The following is a 26,503-nucleotide window of genomic DNA, read 5'->3' on the forward strand; positions in this document are numbered from 1 at the left end:
TAATCCTTACTGCTTGTAATATTACAGTTAAAAGGTGAAGGTGAATGACATTCATGTACCCCAAGTGCCCCTGATGGTTCTTAGGCACACAGTCAGTATTAAAATTCTCGTTTATTACATAGTTCAACCCAACCACATATTTTGCCGCTCAGTGTTACTAAATTTGCTGTTACAAGTTTTCTTAGCAGAAGTTCTGTTTTTTCCTGTGCCTCTTTACTAACCAGGTAGCTCTAAAACATGATGGTTTTAAAAGTTGGCCTATATGTGTTAATTAATAAACACAGTACAGTAGCTGTTTAATTTGAATTTTATATGAATTAAGAGAAAACTCTTGGAAAGCTAGATAAACTAAGTAAAGAGTTCAGAAATAGAGCTTATAATGTAATGTTTTTGCTGAAAATTTTTATTCATCAGCCAATATTTATTCTCTCAGGCACTCTGCTCTTATAACTGAGAATTCTAAAATTAAACGTTACAGCTTTTGACTAAGGCATAGGCGTGAAATTTCCCATGTACCTTCTTAAAATAATTTTCATAAATATTTCAACCTCGTATATAAATATTTTCTAATCTAGAAATATAAAGTCTTATTACAGCATTCTCATAGTGTTTGTAAATTATGGAGAATCTTACAATGAAACTGTATTAAAAAACTTATCGATTGTATGCTTTGTTTCCTTTCTTTACGCATCCATTCTCTTTCTGCGTCTCACCAGGTGTTGGTTTGGTTTAACAGCCTTTGAGAGGTTGATGCTGTGGTACAACTATGTCCCAGATTCACAGGAGCTTAAGAGTCTTATAGCTGCTCAGAGACATCTGTCTGTGCCCAACTTATCCACCCTTAAATGCATTAGCAGCTTTGCTAATCAGAATGTTATTAAAAGCCAGCCAGTTTACATATTGTTAATACATAATCCTCTGTTAAGCAGTTTTTATACTGCAATCTCTAGAATTTTGTCCCTCTTGAGATAGGACCTTCTCTTGATAGTTTTGTATCATTAAAACAAAAGGTTAAACATTAGTCTGCTTGTGACATATTGTAGACTCATCTTCATATATGACCTACCAATGGTGTTACTTTCCTATTCTTGCAAATCATACTTTCTTGGTCACACTTAAGAGTGAATAGAGCATTTGGTACTTTAGCTTTTCAAGAGAACTGCTTAGTCCAGGTGCCTGAGTTGCCTGTCCACATGATGCCAGAAACCAGAAAGTGGTGTAAGAATAGACGATGCACATTCCTGTCTGATCCGAACCCATTTATTCTGGATAAAATTAGTGCTGGGCACAGGTATTGATATTTTTCTGGGATAACATGATAAAAGAATTAGAGGCTAGATAGAAAATTGGGAAAGAATAAAATTTATTTGGGGTTTGGGAAGAGAGGGTTACAGAGAAATGTTTACATAGCTGTGATAAATGCAGAGATAATTCTACAGGCAAAATTAGAAATGGATACAACTTATTCTAGAAATCTAAACTGCTAAATAACTGGAAACAGGCAATATGAAAGCTTGTTTAATTCATTTATATTTCCAGCCATTTCCCCTCTGGCTCTTTAGTAGAATTTTGTATTTGAATATGCCAAGACTTTAAACTTCTCTCAAGCAATCCTTATGTAAGCTTTGAGCAACATGCTAACGTATCAATAGGAAAACTTCATATTAAATTCCACAGATAGTTAGCATTCTTGTTTTGGTGATCTGTAGTTGTGTATGTATTGCATGTATGCATTCAGTCAGGTAGAACTCTGAAAAGAGTCCTCAGTCTTATTCCCCTTTTGGTTATTTATAGACAGTTGGTAGAGTCAGAATTCATGCGGTTGATCTTTGGATGGATCATTCTTTTTCAAGTGGAACCCTGAAGCATGTGTTATAATGGAAAGATGGCAAATGGGTTTCCTCAGAGTTAGGAGGAAGGATAATGAGATGTTGTGTAAATACATTTGTATCTTGTGGGAATTTGATCAGAGCCAAGAAAATATGGCCCTCTACAGTATTTTTTTGCATATATTTTCTTCATCTTGTTTGCATACGCATTTTCCTCTCCTCTCGTTATTTATCTGTATATCCATATCTACTGTATGCGATTTTATAGAGTATGGAGCTGTCTGACAGCAGAGCTTTTTTTGTTTTACTGAATGTTTTGTTGGTGCATATGGTCTGACATGGATGAGCAGCCACGGTGAGATTTTGGAGTCTATTAAACTGGCTCATTAAAAAGATCAATCTGTTTCTGTAATAACACTGGGAGCCATCAGTCACTAAAAGAGGGAAAAACTGACACCTGAGGAGAAAACACATTTTAGTAATTTGTTCATGACATGTCATGAACAAAAGAGCACTCTATATTTTGTTTACAACTTTGGGGGCCTCAATTCTATGACAATTGCTGAATTTTATCTACTGAACAGTCATCACATGTTTCTGGGATGGGTTTTGGCAAATTTAACTTTCTTCTCATCCTTAAATCTGATTGTAACTGGTCGCTTTTTTTTTTTTAAGCATTATTGTTATTTACAGAGAAATGAATACTCTAGGGATGTCTGTGAAATCATTTTCATTTTTCTGTCTGGAACAGTGGAATTTACTCTACTTCATTTTTAGTATAGCTCTCGGGAGAGTTTCTGAACAATTGTACTGAATTTGTAGGTCTGTGGTAGAATGTTGCAGAACCCAAATTAGAAAAAAAAACGGTTTTTAATTTAAAGATCATGCTGTTTTTTTTTTTCTTAAATGCTATGGAAAATACATTGGAATAAAGTCAACCCATAGACTTACCAAATAGAAATAAACACTGTACCGCACACACACACACACAAAAGAATTCTTTTTTTATGTATAATCATTTTAATATTATCATACTTTGATTTACTTTCACCTTAATACTTCTAGACTTTTAATAGTAGGTGATGTAGTTGGATTGATAACAATATTCCCCCATTCTCCAATCATTAAACATTATTTTCTAAAGAGACTTGTTTGAACTTTAGAATTACATAATTTATCAGCTGAGAAGGGATCTTATAGGTCGACCTGGCCAACTCCTTCTCCTTACACTTGAGGAAACTAAGGCCCAAAAAACTTTCTCAAAGTCTCAGAGTTCTTAGTGGAGAAACCAGCATATTTACATATCTGAAATCTTCCAGTTGCATAAAATGTGTATTAACGTGCGATTTAAATAAGGAAGGCTCTACTAAGATTTCTCTTGTTAATGCCACTTATTTCTTCTGTATAATTTCTCAAGTGTATAGGTACTATACTATAATATTCTGAGGTTTTTAAAATCTTTTCTAAGATAGAAGATCTACTGTCAGCCAGGTTTCCTGGCTTAATTAGTAAGTTAGAAAATGCTGAAGGTGGGAGGGTCAGAAGGTAGTCATTTTGGAGCAGTGTTGATGGACACTGTGAGATCTGTCATTGTAGCATAGGTCCATTTTTCCTAAAGGCAAAAAGGTAGGTAAAGGTAGGTAAGCTTTACAAAGAATTGTAGGGTTCACTGAGTATGCAAATAATTAAATTTATATTATCTACTACATTCAATATTCCGTAAAAAAGGCAAGAATTTTACATTATATTCATATATTCTTGTTTTGTGTTGCATCTTTTGTACACTCTTCAGGTTCAACAAGTGAGTACTAATCATTCCTGTAGGAATGATTTTATTTTATTTTTTTACATTCATATCAATTTTGAAAGCTTCTAGTACAGTAGCATTACAATTGCATTTATATGATAAGAAAGAATAGCGTGGTTGTAGAGGATGTCTTCGTCTCTCCACACTCCAGCCTCAACCTTTACTTGCTAGCCTTTATTTCCTGCCGCGCCCCTAGGGTCTAATTCTAGTGAGCATTCTTCATGCCTTATTCCGTGTTCTGACTGATGGCTTCTCCTCTGTCCTGTAGTTTTTATGTCATAATTCTATTCATACTTCACAGCCTAACTCAGTATGTGCTATATGAGTGAAGTCTTCCCAGTCATAATTATTATAAAAATGGCTAATATTTTCTGAAGACTTAATATGTGCCAGGGCTTGTGCTAAATGATTAACATATTAACGTATAACATTGGTTTCCTAACAGATCTATTACAGAGATTCTGGAAAGCTAGATAATTTACCTGAGGTCACATGGTTTGTAAGAGGCACAGAAGGGATTCTAACCCTAGGCTCTCCGACTTAAATACCCATGCTCTTATAATTGTGATTCCATACCACTAGCTTCTGAGCACCTCAGGAAATGATTTGGTTAACTTGTTAAAAATGCTGAGTATGTGTTAGGCTCTTTAGATAGATTCTTTTGTATAGCCCTCTCAGGAGCTCTGAGATAATCATCCACATTTTGCAGACAAGACACTGAGGCGTGTAGAGGTTAAGCCACCTGAGTTCATATGGCCGGCAAATAGCGGAGCCAGAATTTGAAGCCAGCTTCACGTGGCCCAGCTCCTGCTCTTCTGTGTGTACAGTTTTTACATTCTGGAGCGATCTTCCCTTCCTCTGATCTCTCATACCACCTTCCTACTGTTTTTATGGTACTTGCCACGTATAGGTCCTGCGTGGAAGTGTAGAAGTCTTATATCTCCAGTTAAATTGTACTTACGTTAAAAGATTTCTTGGCATCACATTTCAAAAAGTTTGGTACTAAGTCGTAGTCTTACGAAGGACTAGGGGGATAGTGTCTTGCTCATCTTTGTATTCCCACTAAAGCCCAGCATAGTGCCTTATATGTACTGGGTGCCCAAAACACAACAAAAACAAAAAAGAACGATAATTAAGCAAATAATTAAAGACAAAACTTCATGCAGTCTTTTTCGATGGTATACCAAATGGTCTTTCTCCCAAAAGCCTTTATTTAGTTAATTTTTAAAAGATGTGAAAAGTCGCAACAATGAAGAAAAGCCCCGAGGAACCCAGGAATCAAATGCCATGATTGGTTCACTGACATAAAAAGGTGGGTGGCTCCAATCACAACATATAGGCAGTGGGTTAGAATAAGAAAGCATGGTTCCAAACAGCAGAATCAGTGGAAATTGAATACTTCAGCAGTGGCCAGAGATTAGGAAAAGCAGGGGAATGGCGAGTCACAGGCAGTCTGTTGAGCAGATGGCCAGCTACAGGAGACACGAGATGGAAGCATTCCACCTTCTTGTTGGGAGAGGAAAGGCTCAGATGGATCCATGCATCTGATTACTGTGGTCCTTGAAGGTTCAGGCATCCCGTTACTGTGTCTGGAGTAGCAAGCATCCAACTGCATTGTATGCTCCTAAAGGTATTAATATGCTGCTTGGGAAGTTATCCCCTAGGTAGCTGTTCAGTGACGGAGCAGTTGAAGGCATTTCTCTCCATCTGGCCCTGATGGCGATGTCCTGTGTCATTCTCTGTTCTTCGCCATCCAGATTTCCCACTGCCCCTATAGTGATGATGAAACACAGAAAACCACTGCATGTTGTCATGAAGAATTAGGTTTGATTTTCTTTTTAAAGAAGTGGAGGAGTTTATAATCTATTTTGTTTCAGACACATGATTCAACACCAATAAAAAAGGTAGTGTGTAAAATTCCTAACTCATCTATTTCCTAATAGTTTCTGAAGATAACTCTTACTGAATTGTGTTTTTTTTTTATTGTGCTTAAAGTGAAAGCTTACAAATCAAGTCAGTCTCTCATACAAAAATTTATATACACATTGCTGTATATGCCTAGTTGCTCTCCCCCTAATGAGACAGCACACTCCTCCTCTGCACCCTGTATTCCTGTGTCCATTCAGCCAGCTTCTGTCCCCCTCTGCCTTCTCATCTCCCCTCCAGACAGAAGCTGCCACATATTCTCATGTGTCTACTTGAGCCAAGAAGCTCACTCCTCATCAGTATCATTTTCTATCTTGTAGTCCAGTCCAGTCCCTGTCTGAAGAGTTGGCTTTGGGAATGGTTCCAGTCTTGGGCTAACAGAAGGTCTGGAGACCATGACTTCCAGGGTCCTTCTAGTCTCAGTCAGACCATTAAGTTTGGTCTTTTTATGAGAATTTGAGGTTTGCATCTCACTGCTGTCCTGCTCCATCAGGAATTCTCTGTTGTGTTCCGTATCAGGGCAGTCATCAGTTGCAGCTGGGCACCATCTGGTCTCAGGCTGATGTAGTCTCTGATTTATGTGAATTGTGTTTTTAAAATACGATGATGAGAATGATTCCCCCCTTGGATTGATTCAGTGTCCAGTAACTCTTATGAAAACCTTAACAAATTGCATGTGCTAAAAAAGGGAAGGAAGATGTGTTTATCATTGTTATAGATGTTCTTTTTTTTCTTTAAATAAATCTCTTACCTCCTAAGATTTAGATGTAGACATCTGAAATACAAGAATAAAATAAGTCCTCAATGCCTGACAGAAGGTTGGACCTCAAAGAAGTTTTAGATCCAGAGTTTCACTCCCATTCATTTTTCAAGGAACTATGGTCCAGGGTTGGGTCTTGGCTGTTGAGACAGACAGCAAACAAGCCTGGAGGTCCCCTGGCTACCTGCCAAGATGCTGGCAGAGTGAGATGGTGGTGTAATTGGGCCAAGATAAAGGTATCCCGGGACCAGGAGAAGGCACTTAGGCCAGAGATGGTTAAAAGACCAGCGACAGGACTTGATCAGAAGAAAGTTCCAAGAGTGACTTCCAAGTTTCTACTTTGGCGACTAGGCAGAAGGGGGCGTACTTAGCTGGTATAGGAAGTATGGCGAACAGTGGGTCAGTTCAGCCATGTTTAGTTTGAGATGCCAATGGTAACATGGAATAAGCCTAGGGCATTTATTTATAACAGGGCTAAGATTAGAATTCAAGTTTTTTTCTTTTTCAGTCCAAAGTTGATTATACTCTACTAATTTGCTGCCTTCTAGGAGAGTCTTTATAGTGGTATTTTCTTCCCACTTTTTTTTTTTTAATTTTAATCTGGGAACAAAATCTTATGTATGATCTTGCCATTTTAGGAAGTTAGTTCCTTTATTCTCTGTATTATCATGATTTTATAATAGATTTTTTTCATTCTTTCCCATTATCTTAAATGTTATACTACTTTATGTAAATGTTTGTAAGGGATTATCAATACACACTGGCCAATCATGACTTTTTAAATATTTCATATAGAAGGAAAATTTTTTAAAATGTTTTCTTTCTCTAATAGTTTGGAGCTCTTGCTGTTGAGAAATTGGGCGAAAAATAGTTTGAGGTGGAGTGAAAGTGTAAATTAAGTTGTCTTTTAAGCTTTTTTACATGCCTTCTTTTCTCTTAGTCCCGTATGAAAGGGCAGGAAACTGAAGCCAGAAAGTTAAGAAACTTGAAGACATATACACCTGCTCCTGAGCTCTCTTGAGCCTTAGGGCCGTCAGACAGAGAGAAGTGATCAGGAGCTACATGGGGAAGTGGTTAGCTGATGTTCAGGAATGGTGCTTCTGGCAGGGAGATAAAACATCCTCAGGTTGATTAACAAAACAAAACAAAAACTCTCCAGTACTCTGTGAGACGTCAGGCCTTTCCTCTAGAACTGGAGCTATTTCAAGAGTATTGCTGAAATGGGACAATGAAAAGTATTGTTTAGTTTTGCCTAATCCACTTTGAAAGGGCAACAAATAGAAATGCAAATTTGGAATTTGCCCAGGCAAATTAGACATAGATAGTTGTGGGCATTTCTAAGAAGCAAACAGACAAAAAGCAATCAGGTTGTTTTAGTTCCCTTTCTGGACATAACGCATCCTTTGAATAGGATTGGCCTTACAAAGAGGTAGATGTGAGTGGGAGGAAGCCCCAGGGACCCTGCATAGCTTTGTTTCTGTGGCTGTGAATGTTTTAATGCTTCCAGTGTTAAAATGTAACTATCTCCAAGAAGCGATGAGCTTCTGTAACTGACAGAAATGGGACCCACGTCAGGGTCCCTGACAGAGGTGAGAGGACAGACTCTGGACCTAACTCTGCCCCTTAAGACATTACTCTCCCTGTATTAGGGAAAAAAGCGTTTTTCACCCTTAATAATGGGTCATTGAAGCAATACGACTGATCCAGAGGGCTGATTTGAGGGTTAAAATAAATCACATATCTGACTACTTTGAAAACTAAGAATTCTCCCAATGTTGTATGCCATTGTTGTTATCATTGAACAAGAAGAGAAGAGTAAGTCGAGACGGTTTTACACAACTGGGCCAAGGATATTTAGAAATGCTACAGGGGCTGCTGTAAGACGTTTAGAGCATATTTTCTATTTGTGCAGGAAAAATAAACTAAATAATAAATTGTTCAAAGCAAAGAGCAGAAATCTTAGCTACGGTGTTTGACTTGGGAACTTACAATTTGGCCAGAGGACTGCCGGCCCTGTGTGTTTCGACCTGCATAACCATGAAATTTAGATTTGAAATTTAGATAGAATAATTAAATTGTAGAGTTTTCAACCTGGAAACGGACCTCAGAAATCATCTAGTCCAGTGGTTTTCAAACTTAATTTTAGCAGCAGACTTTTTCCTTTAAAAATGAAATTCTGTATGGAACCCCAGTTTGTAAAATAGATAAAAATGGTAAGTGGGTTCCTCTGGCCCTTAAAATCTTGATTGTTTGGGGAAAACATTCTTCACTGCCTTCAGAATCCCTGAAGCACCTCAGGTGGCACAGTTTGAAAACCACTGATCTAGTCCAACCCTTTCATTTTACAGATGAGCAAACTGAGGTCCAGAGAGGTTAAGTGGCTTGCCAAGGTCACACAGCTAGTCGTGGAAGAGCCAGGACTAGATCTCAGGTCTCTTGATTCCCAGTCCAGTGCTCTTTCCACTACACCACACTGCCAGTAAGGTAGGTGCTGTGTTAGCATTATGTTCATAGCTCTTAAGTCTTCAGTATTTTCCACCTGATGTATGCTGGTAATACACATTGGATGTTTAAATGTATTATTTGGAGATGTATGGGATATGAAAATGCAGATTAGAGCCTCGTGGATACACTCTTAGATGATGAATTGATATCTACAATGTTTTCTTTCATTTTTTAGAGTTATTTTAAAGCAGTGCATTTAGGTAATGGCTGAGCTATAGTGTACATTTTAGTGTACAATATGTATGGATCAGTGATCAATATGTATGGAGTCAGTATGTTTTTAGTACAGACATATACTTTGATGGGAGCAGCATTGAGAATTCTGGCCTCACACCCAAGGGGGCCATGCTCTGCTGTCATTTCCAGTGTATCTCCTACGTATCCCGTGCGTTGCATCCTTTAGCAAGTGGTAGGCACATATTTGTAGTCCCTGGGTGCTGCAAATGGCTGTGTTGGGCTACTAACTGAAAGGTTGGTGGTTCAAACCCACCCAGACGCACCTCAGAAAAAAGCCCTGGCGATTTGCTTCTGAAGAGGTCACGGCCTTGGAAACCCTGTGGAGCCCAATTGTAGTCTGCAACACGTGGGATTGCCATGAGTCGAAACCCACTCAACAACAACTGGTTTGGTTTTTGTTTTTTGGGGCACATATTCATTTCACATCTAACTGGACAGACGCCCCCTCAGTTCTCTGTGTGTCTGTAGCCTCTGTGTCTAACTCCTTCCTTCTCCTTAGTCTGGTATGTGTAAATTGTCAGTGGGCATCCATCCCGAAGGGACATAAAGGATGCTTCACTGTAGAATCTTGTTGCCCCTGATGATCTCTGTTGTCAGTTGTTTCCACTCAGACCCCTCCAGTGTTACCAGACAAAGACAATTTCTGGATGTTGGGAAAGTAGGAAAGGTTATTTAAGGCCTCTATGCTATTGTTTTACCAACCTGAAACCAAAAAGGCATGCCGAAATATGCAGTCGCTGTGACTTCTTATGAGGAATTTCCTTGAGGAAATAGGCATCACTGGCCTAAGAATAGAAGGCTGGCCTTGTGAGGAGAACCAGCTGCTGAGCAAAGCGTTGGTTTGGGGGCTATGATTCCAGTTGAAGTTGGAGCTGATTTTGTTCCTATCTCACTGAGTGTATTGTTGGTTATTGCCTCTAAGGCAACAGAGGTGTATTTAGCCAGAAAATGCTTATTTAGTACTACTTTTATTTGAGAATCCAGGGGCAATGATTAATTATTAGGTTTCATTTATAGAACACATTCCTTCTGAAAGCAAAATTCAAATTTCTGTACTTCACATGATGTGTGCAGTCTGGATGTGCCAGTCCTACCACGTGACCTGTTGACCCAGGCCTGTCACACAAGCTCTCCGGGCATGTATTTCCTCAATTTTTAAGTAAGGGGTTGATCTAGATTACCCTTCTAGTCCTGGCTAGCTCTGTGCCACTGCTGGTTGATTATCTTGGTGACTGAGGATAATGTCAGGGCCCCAGACATTGCGTTGCTTTATTGCATTAGCTCATTTCGATCAGTGCTTTTCAATAGAACTTTCTGCAGTGATGAAGTTGTTCTATATGTGCACTGTCCAATACCATAGTCCCATAGGTGGCTGCTGAGAACCCAAAAGATGGCTACTGTTCCTGAAGAACTGAATTTTAAGTTGTGTTTAATTTTAATTGACTTGCATTTCAACTTCAATGGCCACAGGTGGCTATCGTATTAGATAACGCTGCTTTTAGATGTTCCCTGACATGAAAGTCAGATGCCAAGGGGGATAAAGGAATAGGTGTATCTGTAATACTCACCAAGAGAGTAATGATGTTTTACCTTGACGAATCTTCACCAAATACAACTGGCCTTAGAGGAACTCCTTGGAAGTCAGGTAACCTCTTTTGAATGAAAATGTAACCTGCAAAGGGCAGTCGAATTTCCTTTTATTTGTGAGCTAACCACAAGAGTGTTAACGGAGAAGTTGTGAATTGCTAATTTGATGAAAAGTGAAACATATTTTCTCCTGTGTACAGCCTTATGATCCTGTAGGCCTCAGCATGGGTTCCTTTGAACTCTCATTGGTTGGGGAAGCTGAGGTTAGAACGTTTCTGGCCAATAAACAAATATTCCGTTGATAGTACAAGCTCAAGTGTGCATGTCTGAACTATGCTGGTTGTGGAATACATTATGAAACAACATCTTTTTCTCCCTCCCCACTTCAGAACCAAAGAAAATGGCTTTGACAGAGAGCCTTTGCACTCAGAACATCCAAGCAAGCGACCATGCACTATTAGCCCAGGCCAGCGGTACAGTCCAAATAATGGCTTATCCTACCAGCCCAACGGCCTGCCTCACCCTACCCCACCTCCACCTCAGCATTACCGTTTGGATGATATGGCCATTGCCCACCACTACAGGGACTCTTATCGACACCCCAGCCACAGGGACCTCAGGGACAGAAACAGACCTATGGGTAAGACAGAAAGATCTGTTCACTTTTTATAGGATTGGATGCTTGAAGATACCCGTCATTCTCAGCTGAACTTGAGGCTTGAAATCTGTGATGGGGTAAAAGTTTTCTTTGCCTATGAGAATACTTGGTTACTATTATTATGTTTTTTTTAACAGGTTTGTTCCCTCAGTCACTTGTATTTAAGACAGCAGGTCATTTGTTTTGGGAGGAGGCATCTAAATTATACAAAATCCTTAATTTGTGGTAGTAAATGCAAAGTGAATTTTTTAGTTTAAATTTTATTTTAGCATGAGCAATTTCATATGCAGTATGCAGGCCATAAATATTTTTTTTTTAAATCAGTTTCCTTTCTTGCATTGCATCTTTTATTTCAGATCGTCTCAAAGTTTGTGATATTCCCAGTCTCCATGTTATTCCATATTTCTAAAGTACGGTAAGGCATAAGAGTATCTGTGGCTTCACTGGACAGATGTTCTTTGAAGGATGAATTGGTACTTTCCTTTACCTGAAAGTACACACCGGTGGTTAAATTCAGCATTAATGATTTGTGTTAAATATCAGGATACAAAGAGGGAATTGAGTTGGGGGCAAATTTGTGTTCTTTTTGCCTGAGTTAGTTCCTTCGTTACATAAAGCTATTGGACGTGAGGCAGTAGAGTAGCTGCCAGGAGAGAATGAAGGCATTGCCTTCTAAAGAACAACTGTCTGCCATGAAAAATGAGAGGGAATATGAGCAACGTAAGTTTTGATACATGATCAGTGGTCAAGGTGATGGTACCACGAGGGAGTAAGTGCACTGTTCCTGGAGGACCTTCCATTCTTAGTTAATTTTTGGTGAGTCAAGCTATTCATAAACACTGAAACAGTCAACCCTTCTTTTTCCACGTCCTATTCCATACTGTCACCCAGCAGGACTTCTTAATTTGTACCTAGTTGCTGGCAAACATTCCTGACCTGGTGATTTGGTTGGCAGGATGCTGGAAATGGCAAGGGATGAAGTCCAAGTGGGGAGCCAGAAAACAGAGCTGAGGATGCAGAACTCTGGGAAATGCAGCCAATCAGTGATCCATTGCTTGAGTAGTTGTGACAATCAGTTTTTAGTTACATACAGAGATAGTGTGGTGAGCAGAAGTTTACCTTAGATTTTCAGCTAGGTTATTAGCAAACGGGGGCTTCCATATTTAGGGTCTTTTTGCCTTTCTACACATAAACCACCAAATGTTTAGAAAGCAGAAAGGGAAGATCAGGGTAATGGGGTAGTTGATCAAGGCTTTGGTTGGGAGATAGTAAAATAGTAGTTCTGTTTTTCCACAGCAGTAATTTCTACATTTATATTGTGTCAGACGAGTGGCATGTACACCTACTTCTCACTTATTGGCATGGTTAGGTTTGAAAGAGCAGGTCGTTATTTGAAAATTGACATATGTGGGAGTCGAGTGTGCATCCTGTCTTTGGGATGTGTGGGTGTATCAAGCCTCCCTTCCCCACCACTGCCGGGCTTTGGGTGAGGGGTGGTCAGGGGTTGCCCACTGCCTCTGGAGCAACAGGGGCCCACCATCACCTGCCCATGCTCTAGGCTTCTGCGTGACCCCCCCACCTTGCCTCTCCACCTTCCTGCTCCACCAGCCCCAGAGATGGGCTTCAGCAACAGCTCCAGGACCTGAGAGCAGGTAAGGCCTGGCCACCTGGGCCTGCTGCAGGCTGCAGAGGTGGCAGAGAGGCGTCTTTGGAAGAAGAGACTTCTGAGCACCCCTGCCTGATCCCTGCAGCCCCAACTCCTGCTGCCTACTGTGCTGCCAGCCCACCCTGCGCTCACCCTGGCCCTTCCGGCTCCTTTGCAGGACCTGGGTGATACGAGCTGCTGGTGGCTCACAAGACCTCACTTCTTTCACAAACCTTCTCCTCCTCCCCGTCTCTCCTCAGCCCCTCGTACCCAAAGTAGTCAGAGAGTAGTGTTTTTACTAGTGTCCTAAATGTGGAATGTTGGATGATGAGGTAGTTGATAAGTGAGGAGTAGGTGTAATATGTGGTTTTTTTGATAGCCAGTCTGTCTAATGTTCTCTCAGGTACCATTTCTGAAGAGCTTTCAAAAGTGGTCTTGTTATTTCTCAGCCTGGATTGATATTTTGACCCCCAAAATCAAAGGGCATAGCAATCCCCTTTTAAGCAAAAGCTTTGCCATTTAAAGACTTAATGACCTAAAACCACAATTGCTCATTTTAAAATACAAGTAGAGCCATCAGGTCATTGTAAAACCAATACAAGATATCCCATTTTGTAGGTGCTTGGAAATGGCCTGTCTCTTCAGCAGCAAATGCTATTTTATGAAATACTGGTTCCAGTGTAGTATAGTCAGCAAGGAAGTAATTATGCTTATGTGCAATGGTTATATATTCATCTAGTAATATAAAATATCCCTTTATGAATTATATCTGTACTCACTGGTTTTATGTGATTTTCTTTATACAATGTTCCTTACCTTTTAATTATATTAGCTTATAAACCTAATAGTGTTAATCTCTGTAAGTATGTGCAACTACTTAAATATCCTGAAAGGCTGGCATAGTTTAGTGTGTGTGTTAATGTAAAATAAAATCTTGATGTATGGGTAACAAATTATGGTTTTACATCAGGTTGCCATTTGAGAATATAAAAATTGTCATAACTGGTATACTTAGTCTGGTATGATTTATAAATTCCTGTTATATATAGGGACATGTAGTCACTAGAATTATTTAACAACATATCTTTATAAGCAGCATTAGTTCATAAATAAGCTTAGCGTATCAGCCGAGTTTGTTAAAATCCTCTAAAACATAAAGAACCAGTTAAGACTGAATATTAGTGTCACATTTCCTGCAAATGAAAATGTGCCCTGTAATGATTATGAGCTATTTGTCTTTAGCACATCCCTCTAGCATTATGAATAGAAATAAAAATGGTGAGGTACTAAATATTTAAGCATCAGAAATAGAGAAATTAATAAAGGTAGAATTTTGAGTTTTTATTTTTTCCTTTAGGATATTTGATTCTAACTCATGACTATCAGAGTTCAAAAGCAGAAAACGAGTTGTTTTCTGCTAAATTTCTTTACCAAGTACTTGGGTTCAAGAGTGTTTCTAAGGAACTTACTTAAAAAAAAACAAGATAGAACTTAGCAGCGTTCCACAAATGCTAGAGTCCCAGTAGCCACAAACATCCTGTTGTTCGTTAATGTGATTGTAGATGCCAGAGCTCATATCATTACTGATTAGTCTGCTAAATTTTTGAAACTTTCAAGATCGCTGGAGTTCTTGGTCTTTAAAAGGCAGATATTAAGATGCCTCCATTGTGAAAGTTACTGTCTCATTCGGTGTTTTTCATGATGACCAGTTTGGATGATAGTGCTTTTTCCCTAGAACACAGGCAACGAAAAGTCAACAAAAATTACATATTTGAAAACATTTCAGCCTGAAAGAATCACAACAAACAGAGCAATAATTAAATAATACTTTCTCCCCATCTTTTCTATTATGCAAATTATTGAAATGTATTTGCAATTTTACTTTTTTACCAATAGGTGGCATTGACAATTTCAGCTTTTAAAATGTATCTAAGAATATGTTCTAATTGGACACCGAAGTGTTTTATATTTAATTTTTTATTTGGCTTGAGAAAGAGTTGTTGTGTATTTGTTGACTGCAATTAGTTACCAATTAAATCGCATTTCATGGTGGGCGGAAAGGAGTCATGTGACTCATCGTGTTTATTTCTCTAAATCAATTAAAAAAAAAGGATTGCTATCTACTTAGATTTCATACAAAATGGCATGAATTGTCTTATAACTCTTACCATCGTTTAATTCTTATGTAATGCCCTCAGCTCGATGGCACTGGGTTTTCTGGGAATGCCCTCAGAGGCGTAGCATAGGCAGCCTACAAGACCAACACATGCCAGACTTAGTTCGCTAAGTCTGAAGTGGCAACCAAAAAGAATGTTTAAATTGGAAAATACAGCCATAGCCCTGTCCCTTACCTTTAGAGTAAAATGAAAGGGGTTTTATCCAAAATGAACCTGTAAGAGGAGCAAAACATTTCTGGGTATCTCTGATCAGAGCCTTCATCCCTTTTAGTGTGGCACAGTTATTTTCTGTGTGGATGAACAATGCAACTAACTGTTTATGTTCATTAATATTGTTACTCACCAGGCGAACGTTCACATGCCACTTTTGCATAGTAGTGTCGTCTTAACTGTGATGCTAATGAGCATTAATGCTTATGTTATGAACTTCAAATTAGCACTTTGGTCTCTTGGCTTGCGTTTATGATAGTTGTCTGAAATTAGGTCTGAAAGGTTGTTTTTTTTTTAAAGAGGATGTCCAAATTACTTTTGTTATTATTATTTTTTTGGTTAATTGACTATACGTCTATCATTTTCGTATTATCCCAGCCGTCTCTCTTCATGGCCTAATTTTATCATGGTGATATGTCTACTAGGATGGTCTTCATTTACACCATGCTGAAATGTGGAAAAATTCTACCGTGCTTATCTCTGCCCATGTAAAAATAACTTCTGCTATCTTGATTTTTAATCAGGAAAGCCTTATTTTGACACAGTGTAACATCTAATTGTGGTTTCCTGTATTAAGAATTAGGATAATACCACATTTTGTGCATCCGTTCATTCATTGTTGGGCATTTAAGATGTTACTTTTTGGCTGTTGTGAATAGTGCTGTAGTAAACACTGGTGTACAAATGTCTGTCTGAGTCTCTGCTTTGAAGTCTTTTGGGCATATACCTAGGAGTGGAATTGCTGGGTCATATGGTAGTTTTATTTTCAGTTTTTTGAGGAAGCACCATACTGTTCTCCACAATGGCTGTGTCTTTTTGCATATCTACCAGCAATGGGTAAGTTAGATATGAGATGATCTTTAAACCGTAAACAAAAGTATCCCCTAAAGTCTCCTTAAAACCAAACAATAATTTAGTTTAACTAATAAAGAATGTTTACTTTGAGCACTGTGCTCTTTTGGATCCATCTATACGTGATCCAGTTGACAACAGAACTCAAAAGATTAGATAGGAAACTTAAGGGGCAGTGAATTTATGTTGATAGGGAGGAGCAACTCAGAAAATTCAAGAATGTAATCAATGTCACTGAATTCTACATGTAGAAATTGTTAAATTGGTGTATGTTCTGTGTGTATTCTCAACAACAAAAATAAAATTATTAGAAAAGAATTAGGATATAATGGGGGTGTTGTATAGATAACTAGTCCTGCACTTGGTGTCATTTAACTTGTTTCCTCATGGGTTACATGAAAGGTTGTGACCAGATGATCTCTAAAATTCTTTCTAGTTCTAACATTTTATCATTCTCTGAGGAACCCAAGATTCTGAATCTGAGTGTGATTCATGTTTCTGTTCAAAATCAAATATATTCTCAGATTGCTCATTTTCCCACATAATCCTTGCTTTGTGACTGTGTCCATATGGATTTTGCACTGAATACTTGAGGGTGAATCAGCCTTCTTCTCTACATTGTAGGGTTGCATGGCACACGTCAAGAAGAAATGATCGATCACAGACTGACAGACAGAGAATGGGCAGAAGAATGGAAACATCTTGACCATGTAAGATGTTGGTAATTATTTAGATTAAAAAATGTTTTGAAGAACAACCAGAGTGAGGTTAGGTGATAAAATAAAAGCTTGAGGATACTTTGATGGCACTATCTTTCCTGATTTGTTTGAAAAAAATAAGTGAGAAGGTTTGTGATAGAATTTAGAATTCAGTTTTTAAATCGATATTAAAGTCACTTATGCAAGACAGATGTTTAGATCTTGGAAAAAATTCTTCAAAGTGAGATTGTTGGGCTCTCGTTTTCCTGGGAAAGGGTCATTTAGTTTACATGGCAATGGCGTTAGTATTTAGGAAGGTGGTTTTACTGGCTCTGACCCTTCAGGTGGAATCTGTGTCATAACTCATCTTTAGACCTCTCACTTTTCCTGCTCATCTCCATTCAATTTTGTCAGCTATTGGATCTGAATTTCAAATCCAAACTCTTAAAAATATCAGAAGGGATATCATCCTTTATCGTCCTAGAATTATTAGCTTTACTGTCAACCAAATGGAAACCCTGGTGGTGTAGTGGTTAAGTGCTACAGCTGCTAACCAAAGGGTTGGCAGTGTGAATCTGCCAGGCACTCCTTGGAAACTCTATGGGGCAGTTCTACTCTGTCCTATAGGGTCACTATGAGTCGGAATCGACTAGACGGCACTGGGCTTGGTTATTTTTTTGGATCAACCAAATGTGTGATGATTTATATATTCTTCCCTATTTCCCTTATTTCTCACATAGCTGTTAAATTGCATAATGGACATGGTAGAAAAAACCCGGCGGTCTCTCACTGTACTAAGGCGGTGTCAGGAGGCAGACCGTGAGGAACTGAATTACTGGATCCGGCGGTACAGTGATGCAGAGGACTTGAAAAAGGGCGGCAGCAGTAGCAGCAGCCACTCCAGGCAGCAGAGTCCCGTCAACCCAGACCCCGTTGCATTAGGTACCTTTTCAGATGGACAGAGCCAACAGATATTTCTCATGCTACTAATGCTGATTTCATTTTTAACTTGTCTGTTGATAAATAAAGCATGTGTAGGGAATTTTGGAACAATAGACACTTTACATATCTTCAAATGTGTCTTATCTGTTAAGAAAGTAGCTAGATGGACAGATAAAGAAAGGGTCACAAAGCTTGAACTGCTTTTCCAGATTAAGGTGACAAGCTTATGTCAGAGTTTCAAAGCCAAACTGGAATTTACCGGGCATCACTAAAATTTGAACCTATTGATAATATAGCCTTTTGGACTCTGCCTCAAACCTGCAAAAACAGAATCCCAGGCTGGGCCCAGAGCATCTGCAGCTTGAATAAGCTTTCCAGAGAATTCTTGCACTGCGCACCAGTGTTTCAGGGCATGGCTCTCCAGGTGTATGTGTTCTGGCTTTTAATTCAAGACACGGTCTCTAAGACTATCTTGTTTTTTGTAGCTGTATCTTATATTTAAAAAAGAAAACAAAACAAAACGTTTACTCAAAACCCCTTCAAGGAGAGACCTAAAGACTGTCATTTGCTCACTGCTTTTTGAAAATTAATGCTAAAGATGTAGCTCTCTTGCTGTGATTCGATTGTAACTTAGATTGCTTGACCATGATTTTATTAATTCTTGTTCTATAGCAGAACTATTAATATGCACTTTTGAAATTGAACACTAATATGTAGCCATATTTAGTATTGGTATTTGGGAATGGCTGGGGTATAATATAACCCCAAATATACTGAAAGAAATCTTCAACCTGAAAGAATTATTAAATGATCTCTAAAATCTTACCTCAATTAGTAATGGGATATTATCCTTCACATTGCTGGCCATTACATGGGAATACTGCGTGAATACACCTAGTGAAGATAGACTTGTATTGATCCCCATTCTTTCATTTCCTTCTCTTGTGTGTTCAGCCCCATACCTGTCAGCTAACTCTGGTTAGGGTATCATCCCTGCTGTAAAACTGATTACACAGCCTGCAGGTTAAGTTCATGACTTTGGCCACATTACCACCATGCCTTGATTGTCAAAAATTAAAAGCTTGAAGTGTGTTATTTGGCTATTGAACACATTATCTTTTTTAATTTAAATTATTCCTAGCCAGTGCAGTGTTCTTTGCACTTTAGTTTTGCTAATCCCTGAATGCTAAATGCCTATTACCATAATAAGTATAAAATAAAGGAAGATTCCAAGTCATTTAATTTACCCAACAGGCATTATTCTGAAGCATATTTTAAAGACAAAAATGTATTTGTTAGATTATGTTAAATGATGAAAATAGATTTAAGTTTGATTTGAACCAGTATTGTTTTAAACAACTATTTAGGGCAGAGTAAAATAAACATCTTGGTTTTATTTTCTTATTGTGAATGAAAAATTGATTAATCATGATACATCTCAGGAAAAACAAAAGGGGGGATATTTGTAACCATCTAGTGTAGGAAACCCTGGTGGTGTAGCGGTTAAGTGCTACGGCTACTAAACAAAAACTCAGCAATTCGAATCCACCAGGCGCTCCTTGGAAACTCTATGGGGCAGTTCTACTCTGTCCTATAGGGTCGCTATGAGTCAGAATCGACTCGACGGCAATGAGTTTGGTTTGGATTTTTTTGGTAGTGTAGGGAAAAATTGAGTGTCTTGACATAAATAAACTTTGAGAGTAGAAATATCAAGTTTGGCCTTCTCTCTTGAACAAATCCGTTGAGTCACTATATATTGAGTGCTTACTATGTGCCAGACATTGTGCTAGGCACTGTAGTGAAGGAAAAAGATACTTCATTCCTTCCTTTAAGGAATGTTTGGTCTAGTGGAGGAGTTAGGCATGGAAACAGCTAGTGCTGCGGATGCAGGATGGGTACCTCAGTATAGTCCCCTGACCTTATGAAACTATCTGCTGTCCAATGCAAAAGAACCAGTAATATAACAGTTTCAGAAATTGATATGACTTCATGTTTAAAGGAGTTATTATCAGCATAAAGAACATATGACACTTAACTATAGAGTCACCACTACCATAACTGGATTCTGGTGATGCTGATGTATGGCGTGTTCACCAGGAAGATCGGTTCAGTTTCCTTCATATGGAACCAAAGGAATAAATTTTGTTTTTAAAAACTTCTTAAGAATGTACAAATTATATTACATTTAATGATGTTTAATGAATTCATACTTTTGGTATAGCTGAGATGTTGCTTTGGTTTTAAGCGATTGTAGATTATATTGTAAAATGGCTACAGGTATTTTATTTCTTTGTTTCGACTCTGTTAAAATAGTCTTGTCCTTTATGGGCACAGAATCTTAGATTTCCTATTAAGAAATTATTACAACTTTAGAGAGTATTTGTCAAGAGCTACACAATGTTCAAGTTTTATTAGCCAAGTTTCTTCACCGTGCTTCCTTGCTAGTCGATATTCTTGATATGAGTTCTGCTTTGTGGACCTGGGCTTTAAATAAGAGAGCAGGTGGTTTGTAATCATGGACTACAATCATTTACATTAAGCGCTTTTTTTGTTTCTCTCCTGGGCATTGAAGTTGAATGTATTGATGTGTATAATGAAAGGATTGGGACTTATTGGCTGAAAAATCTACTTTCTACCTCTGAAAAGTGTGTGTGTGTGGGCTGGAGGGGCGGGTATATGTGTGTGTAGAAAGAGTTATGGGTATGTTTGTATCTTTTTATACATCTGGGTTTCCATTTCCTACGGTTGTGTGTGTTTCTTTTGGTTTGATTCTCTCAATTCTACTCTCTCTCAAAGAAGACCTTCAGTGTAGTATTATAGGAGATATTGTTAACTCAAAATATTGTCCTAGTTACACTCCTATCTTGGAGCACTGGTAATATTTAGTCATACACATACTTAGTATGTTTTTAAATGTGTCTAATAACCACCCAGAGGAGAATGTCACTTCCATCAATGATGTAACACTTGTTAAACTCATTCTCACTGTTGAAATATATCCATAGTATTAAGTCAATGTGGGGGGATTAGTAAGATAACATCATTAGTCTATTACTAATTGAATTTTAAGAGGCATTTTCCCCAGATAGTAAAGGCTGTATTTTGAATAACCTCTTGACCAATTTTACGCACTGAGTACACACTGAAGCCATAATGTTATTTCCATTCTGTAAGTCAAAGTACAGATTGATATTTTGAAGGACTTTTTGAAATAATGTATTTTTTACTATTACTCATTTACTTTGTAGGAAATACTCCAAATACACAATTCTTAACAAAATTGGAAAGCTAATTTCTCAAATACTAGGTTCTGTTTTCAAAATATGTGACTCATTATTTACACACTTCATAGATAAACTAGAAAGGGGAAATTCTTTCTTAAATACAGCAACTCTTTATTGTACCTTTGGGACCTTAATTTATAATACCAGGCTCTAGAAAAATAGTTTTCTTCCAACCAAAGGATTTGTTCAATTTATGTACTAACAGATTATAAAAAACACACGTTATTCAGAGTACATCTGAATATAAAAGTTTAGAGTATTGGACATTTGCACTGATTCCTTTAAATCACATTGTGAAATTTATTGCAGGGCCATTCAGCTGAGCCCATAATCTAAAATGTGTAAAGTATTCAAAGAGCCTAATATATTTAATTATATTGGGTCACTTTTTAGATGTGACTATTAGGCAAAATGTCCATCTTTTCAAAAGGATAAGAGATGATTGTCTCCTGGAGCATTAACCCACCAACCTAGTGCCGTCGAGTCGATTCCGACTCATAGCCACCCTATAGGGCAGAGTGGAACTTTCCCACAGAGCTTCCAAGGAGCGCCTGGCAGATTCAAACTGCCGACCGTTTGGTTAACAGCTGTAGCACATAACCACTATGCCAACTGCAGCATTAGGCATTTTTATTGTTAACAGTGAGAATCCTAATGCAGTTGCTAGCTTCTAGGTTGAGTTTGGGCTTCTGAAACATAGTGTTTAGAGTCCTGAATTTATCTTTTAAAAAGAGAAATAAGTGGCGTTTGTAAAGATAGGATCTCTTAACCCTTCCTTTCTTTTGATGGTTTTTGTAATAGATATTATCATGATTACAGCCTCATTCTGCCCACTACAGGATGAAGGCCATACCTAGGTGCTGCCAAGCTTTGAGCATTGCTGTCCTGGGTCATATAAGGCCACGTTGGCTCTCCAAAGGCTATCAGCTCATCCCTTCATGTATGTTGATGGCGGCCCTTGCTGTATCTAGTATCCAGTGGTCTCCATCTGTTGTAGTGTAGTGTACCTTCCATCTCTTTCAAACATCACAGACTGCCTTAGAACATTTCCCCCCAACTTTGTTTTGGTCACTTCTCTTCATAGGTGTGTGTTATTTTCAGGAGAACGTAAACATTTAGTCCTGTTCCCCTCCTATTATTCCTTCTCTACTCTCGAGCAATTTGGAGTTCAAAACATGTTCAACTTAGCGTACACTCTTCTATATTTTTTTCCATCTTTCAGCATTTTAAGACATCTCATATAGGACCCGTTACCCGTTGCCGTCGAGTTTGGGTTTTTTTGGTTTTTCATACAGGACCTTCTTTGTTCTTACGACTACCTTTTAGAACAACTCTCCACTTTATAGCAACTGGTATTTTATAGGTCGTCAAGAGTTAATTGTTAAATATTAGCTTCTTTAGAATCCGAGACTTAAAAATCTTAAAGTGTTTTCTATAGGTTTATCTATATTAACCCCTATTCTAAAATAACAGAGTCCTCAGGGAGAAGTTGTCCCTTGACCTAATAATAATTAACTTAGGAATAATTTTGGTTTTTAAACTCAGCTATATAGATTCTCTTACTGCTGCTGTTTAATCAGAAGAGGGGATGTTAAATTTATAAGTTCTTTGATTTCTGTAGCTATTACAGTAGGATTCATCGTGATATCACAATAGATTTCTGAGAAGTACATCTACTACTGATCAGTTCATTTTTTCTGTTGGTAGGCCTGATGCTCAGCAAGGACGCAGTGACTTAAAACTGGAGTGGGTACTGTAAAATATGTGTATGCAGATATTTGCCTTTAGATTATGCTGCTATTTTTTAAAAAACAAGGCTTTTTGGAAAGTAGATTAGGGTTAATAAAACAGTTTTACTTGATTGACTTTGATGTTTCTGTTGTGTTTCTAGTCAGGTGACATTGTAGTTTATGTGGATATGACAAATGAGAATTACAGGGAGATGTAGCCAAGAAGGTGACATATTACACAGTGTTGATAGGGACCTTCAGGATCCCCAGTGTACAGATCATGGGAAGATAGGATGATTGAGCCCTAGACCTAATCTTTGAGTATATTTGGTGGCCATAAACATTCCAAATGAGGTTTAAAATAAGTTTATCATCTAAGAAATTTGAGAACTACCAAGGAGTGAGACAGCAAATTGCTTACTTCCATGCCCAAATGATTACTTGGTGTGTAATGCTTAATCCAAACTTCTTTAATGGTTTTTTCTTTCTTGGGATAAGTTTTGTGCCACTTGGATTTACGTTCAGGGCGGGGGGGAGGGACTTTAAAGTGCTCTTTTTTACTTTCTTTGGATAGAAATCAGTATATATTCAATTTTATTGGGCAGCCTATTAAATAGTAACAATGAGGATAACAACAGCTAACTTTTAATGAACGTTTAGGGTGTTCCAAGTCAAAACATGTAATGTGAAGTACCTCATTCAGTCCTCACAGAAACATTATCAAGTAGTGGTAGTATCTTCCTCATTTTACAGATGAGGTGCCTGAGGTGTAGAGAAAATCACTTGCCCAAAGTTACACAGCTAGTAGGTGGCAGAGCCAAGCTTCAGCTCTACTGGGCTCTAAAACTAACTCTCTTCTGCCTGTCACACTGCCTGGGGATGGTAATTTGTATCTTTCATGCCTGAACTTTGGATAACTTGACATCATCTTTCCTGTTCCTTATAACGATTATAGCCCATTTATCAAAAATAATTTTTATAAAGCCTTTGATCTTTCTTGAGTTCAATAAATGACAAAAGGCATTTTTTAAATTTGTTTGTATTCAGATTTTACAAATCTATTTTTATCCAATAAATTATTCTTAGTATTCTGTATGGTACCAAAAGACTTTTCTCCTAGCCTTTAAATGTGGTCATGAGCAAATCTGTTTTATTGTGTCATGTGGCTAAATGTGAACTTGAGTGCAATGGAAGTAATTATAGTGGTGTGGAAGGTAATCTTGACAAACCTAATTAGCCATATCATGTTTCCTTTAAGTCATTTATGCCCCAAACAGTTTTAAAGCTTTCTTTCTTTTTTTAGGAATGAAAATTACCTTCAAAAAATTTGGTTTTTGTAATTTACTGTCTATAAAGATGAATGTGCACATGCATGGGTATTTCTAGTTCATCTAATTATCAAGCACTTGTAAGATTATAATATAAACTTTTTAAAATAAAGTTTATTTGGGAATAATTTTAGATGTACAGAGAGTTGCAAAGATAGTACAGAGAGTTTCCATATTACCATTCACCCAACTATAGTAAGCTTTTGCTAATTCAGAATAGTCGGGGAACTCTACTGTTCTGGCTAGCTGATCACCTACAAGAATTCCTAGTATTTAAAGCATTCGAATATAATGAAATACGTTTAGCTAAGTTGATTGTAATTTTCTCTATTTTTATGTTTAGTAGCCCCATAAAATATAAGAGACTGGACTGAATTGTATTTGATCTTTAATATACCATTAGACAAAGCATTATTTAAAAACAAAAAATCAGCACGCTACTTGACGTTTCTTAAAAATGTAGAGAAAATTCCAAGTATTTGAAATTTATCATAGGTTAAATGATATATTTTATAAAATGTAAAAACGATCTTCTTAAAAACTACTTCCGTATTTTTACACAATTTTTTTTTAAATGCGCATCTTTTATGTTTGTTTACCAATAACACTCCCCCCTCCCCTGCAAATTTTTTTTGTAGGCTTACTCTGCCAATTTTTTTAACAACAACATGTTAAAAAAAAAAATGGGCATAGTGGTGCTTCTGTGAAAACCTCATGGCGGGATGGTTGGCAAACAAACATAGAAGGTCTGTGTTATTGGTGTAAAAATGCAGTTAAATACATAGGCCTCCTATGAATATCCAGTATGGAAGACATTTAGTGCATATTTTAGCTATGGACGATTATATACACTTTATTTTCAAGCATTTATTAAAAAATATAAAATATCACATGTCATTTCCTTGAAAATGTTATTTTGAAAGTTAGAATTTCTGTATAAACTTTATTACTAGCTGTTTTATCAAACTTTTTAAATTCGACAAGTGTAATAAATATAACATTGAATTTTAAGTGGAACTTTGTTTTCTGGAAAGCATGTATTAAGTCTTCCGGTAACTGAATAGTTATGAATTAATTCTAATGATTATTTCTTCTACCCATGTCAAATCCATATGATCTGATTTGTGAACATTTTTCAATGCTGAGTGATATTTTTAAGAAGTAATTAAGTGTGGAAACTGGTTAGCCATGGAATAAGACTATTTACCGAGAGTTGGTAGAATCAGAGCTGTATGTATATTGCATTGCCCTAACTACCAATTTGACTTTTCAAAGGAAAACTACCAAATAGAATTTTTCTTAAACAAAAACAGTCCCATAGAGAGAGAATGCTCGGGAAGATGTTCCCAAACATCATATGGTACAGTGGGATGGTTAAGTGGTTTTGGCTCCGGGCATACAAGGTATTGAGACCAGTGACCTATTTTCCTTGTGCTCTGATTACTGGCTTTGCTATTTTTGTTTATTTTCTGGAAGTAAAATGTTCAGCCTTTTAAAATTGCGTTTTTGGAGAGAATTCCAAAGAATGGGCATGGCTAACTTCAGCGCTGTGTAATGACAACAGTGCTTACGGTGCTTTTCCTCTTCTCTCTACCCCCTTTTCATCCTTTCTATAGACGCGCATCGGGAATTCCTTCACAGGCCTGCTTCTGGATACGTGCCAGAGGAGATCTGGAAGAAAGCTGGTAAGAATTGTTTAAAAACATGAGTTCAGTGTTCTGGCAGCTGTGTGCAGTTGTTAATGCAGTGATGTGAAGAATGACAAGAACTTTACTGCTAACAACAACAACAAACATAAAACAAAACGAAAAAAAAAACCCACAAAACAAAATAAAAAACCTGATTAATAAACCAGGCCTGATTAGAACATGAAATAGTTTTTATTTTAGTAGCATCTGCTAGTGCCACTGTAATTGAGAGGCTGGCAATATTTCCATTATAAACCCCTATTTTTCAGGGGCTAGAATGCTTTCAGGCTGAAACTTGGCATAAAAAGTCTCAGCTTGCTTGCATTTTTTTTCTTTCATGGAAAAAAAAAAAAACCTGGAGTTTTATAAATTAAATTGCATACTTCAGCCTTTTCCTCTGCATTCTTTAAAAAATATCACAACACATCTAGTTGTTCAGGCACTCAGAATTTTATGGTTACAGCCAATTTAAAAAATTTATTCTCTGTGCTAATTAATAGTCAATGACAGAGCTAAGTGGTTAAGTTACAAGACAAAGTTGCTGAACTTTCAGCTTTCCTTTCCATGCATACTCTCTCCTTTTTATTACATGATATTTGTCTATATTTTATAGTAGTTTTAAAGTACCTGATGACCCATG

At 37.6% G+C, this 26,503-nt stretch overlaps 1 protein-coding gene across 5 annotated transcripts in view; it reads left to right on the top strand.

The window, feature by feature from the left end:
- RUNX1T1 (RUNX1 partner transcriptional co-repressor 1) overlaps window positions 1–26,503 on the top strand; it is a 156,905-nt gene that overhangs the window by 105,890 nt on the left and 24,512 nt on the right. For all 5 annotated transcript variants that reach the window (XM_049853588.1, XM_049853590.1, XM_049853589.1 and 2 more), the window contains 4 exons: window positions 11,041–11,291; window positions 16,818–16,903; window positions 17,632–17,833; window positions 25,792–25,860. In XM_049853588.1, the coding sequence (XP_049709545.1) occupies window positions 11,041–11,291; window positions 16,818–16,903; window positions 17,632–17,833; window positions 25,792–25,860 (608 nt within the window). The remainder of the gene's footprint in view (window positions 1–11,040; window positions 11,292–16,817; window positions 16,904–17,631; window positions 17,834–25,791; window positions 25,861–26,503) is intronic.

The sequence above is a fragment of the Elephas maximus genome, chromosome 15 (assembly GCF_024166365.1).
Source record: "Elephas maximus indicus isolate mEleMax1 chromosome 15, mEleMax1 primary haplotype, whole genome shotgun sequence".
Taxonomy (NCBI): Eukaryota; Metazoa; Chordata; class Mammalia; order Proboscidea; family Elephantidae; genus Elephas; species Elephas maximus.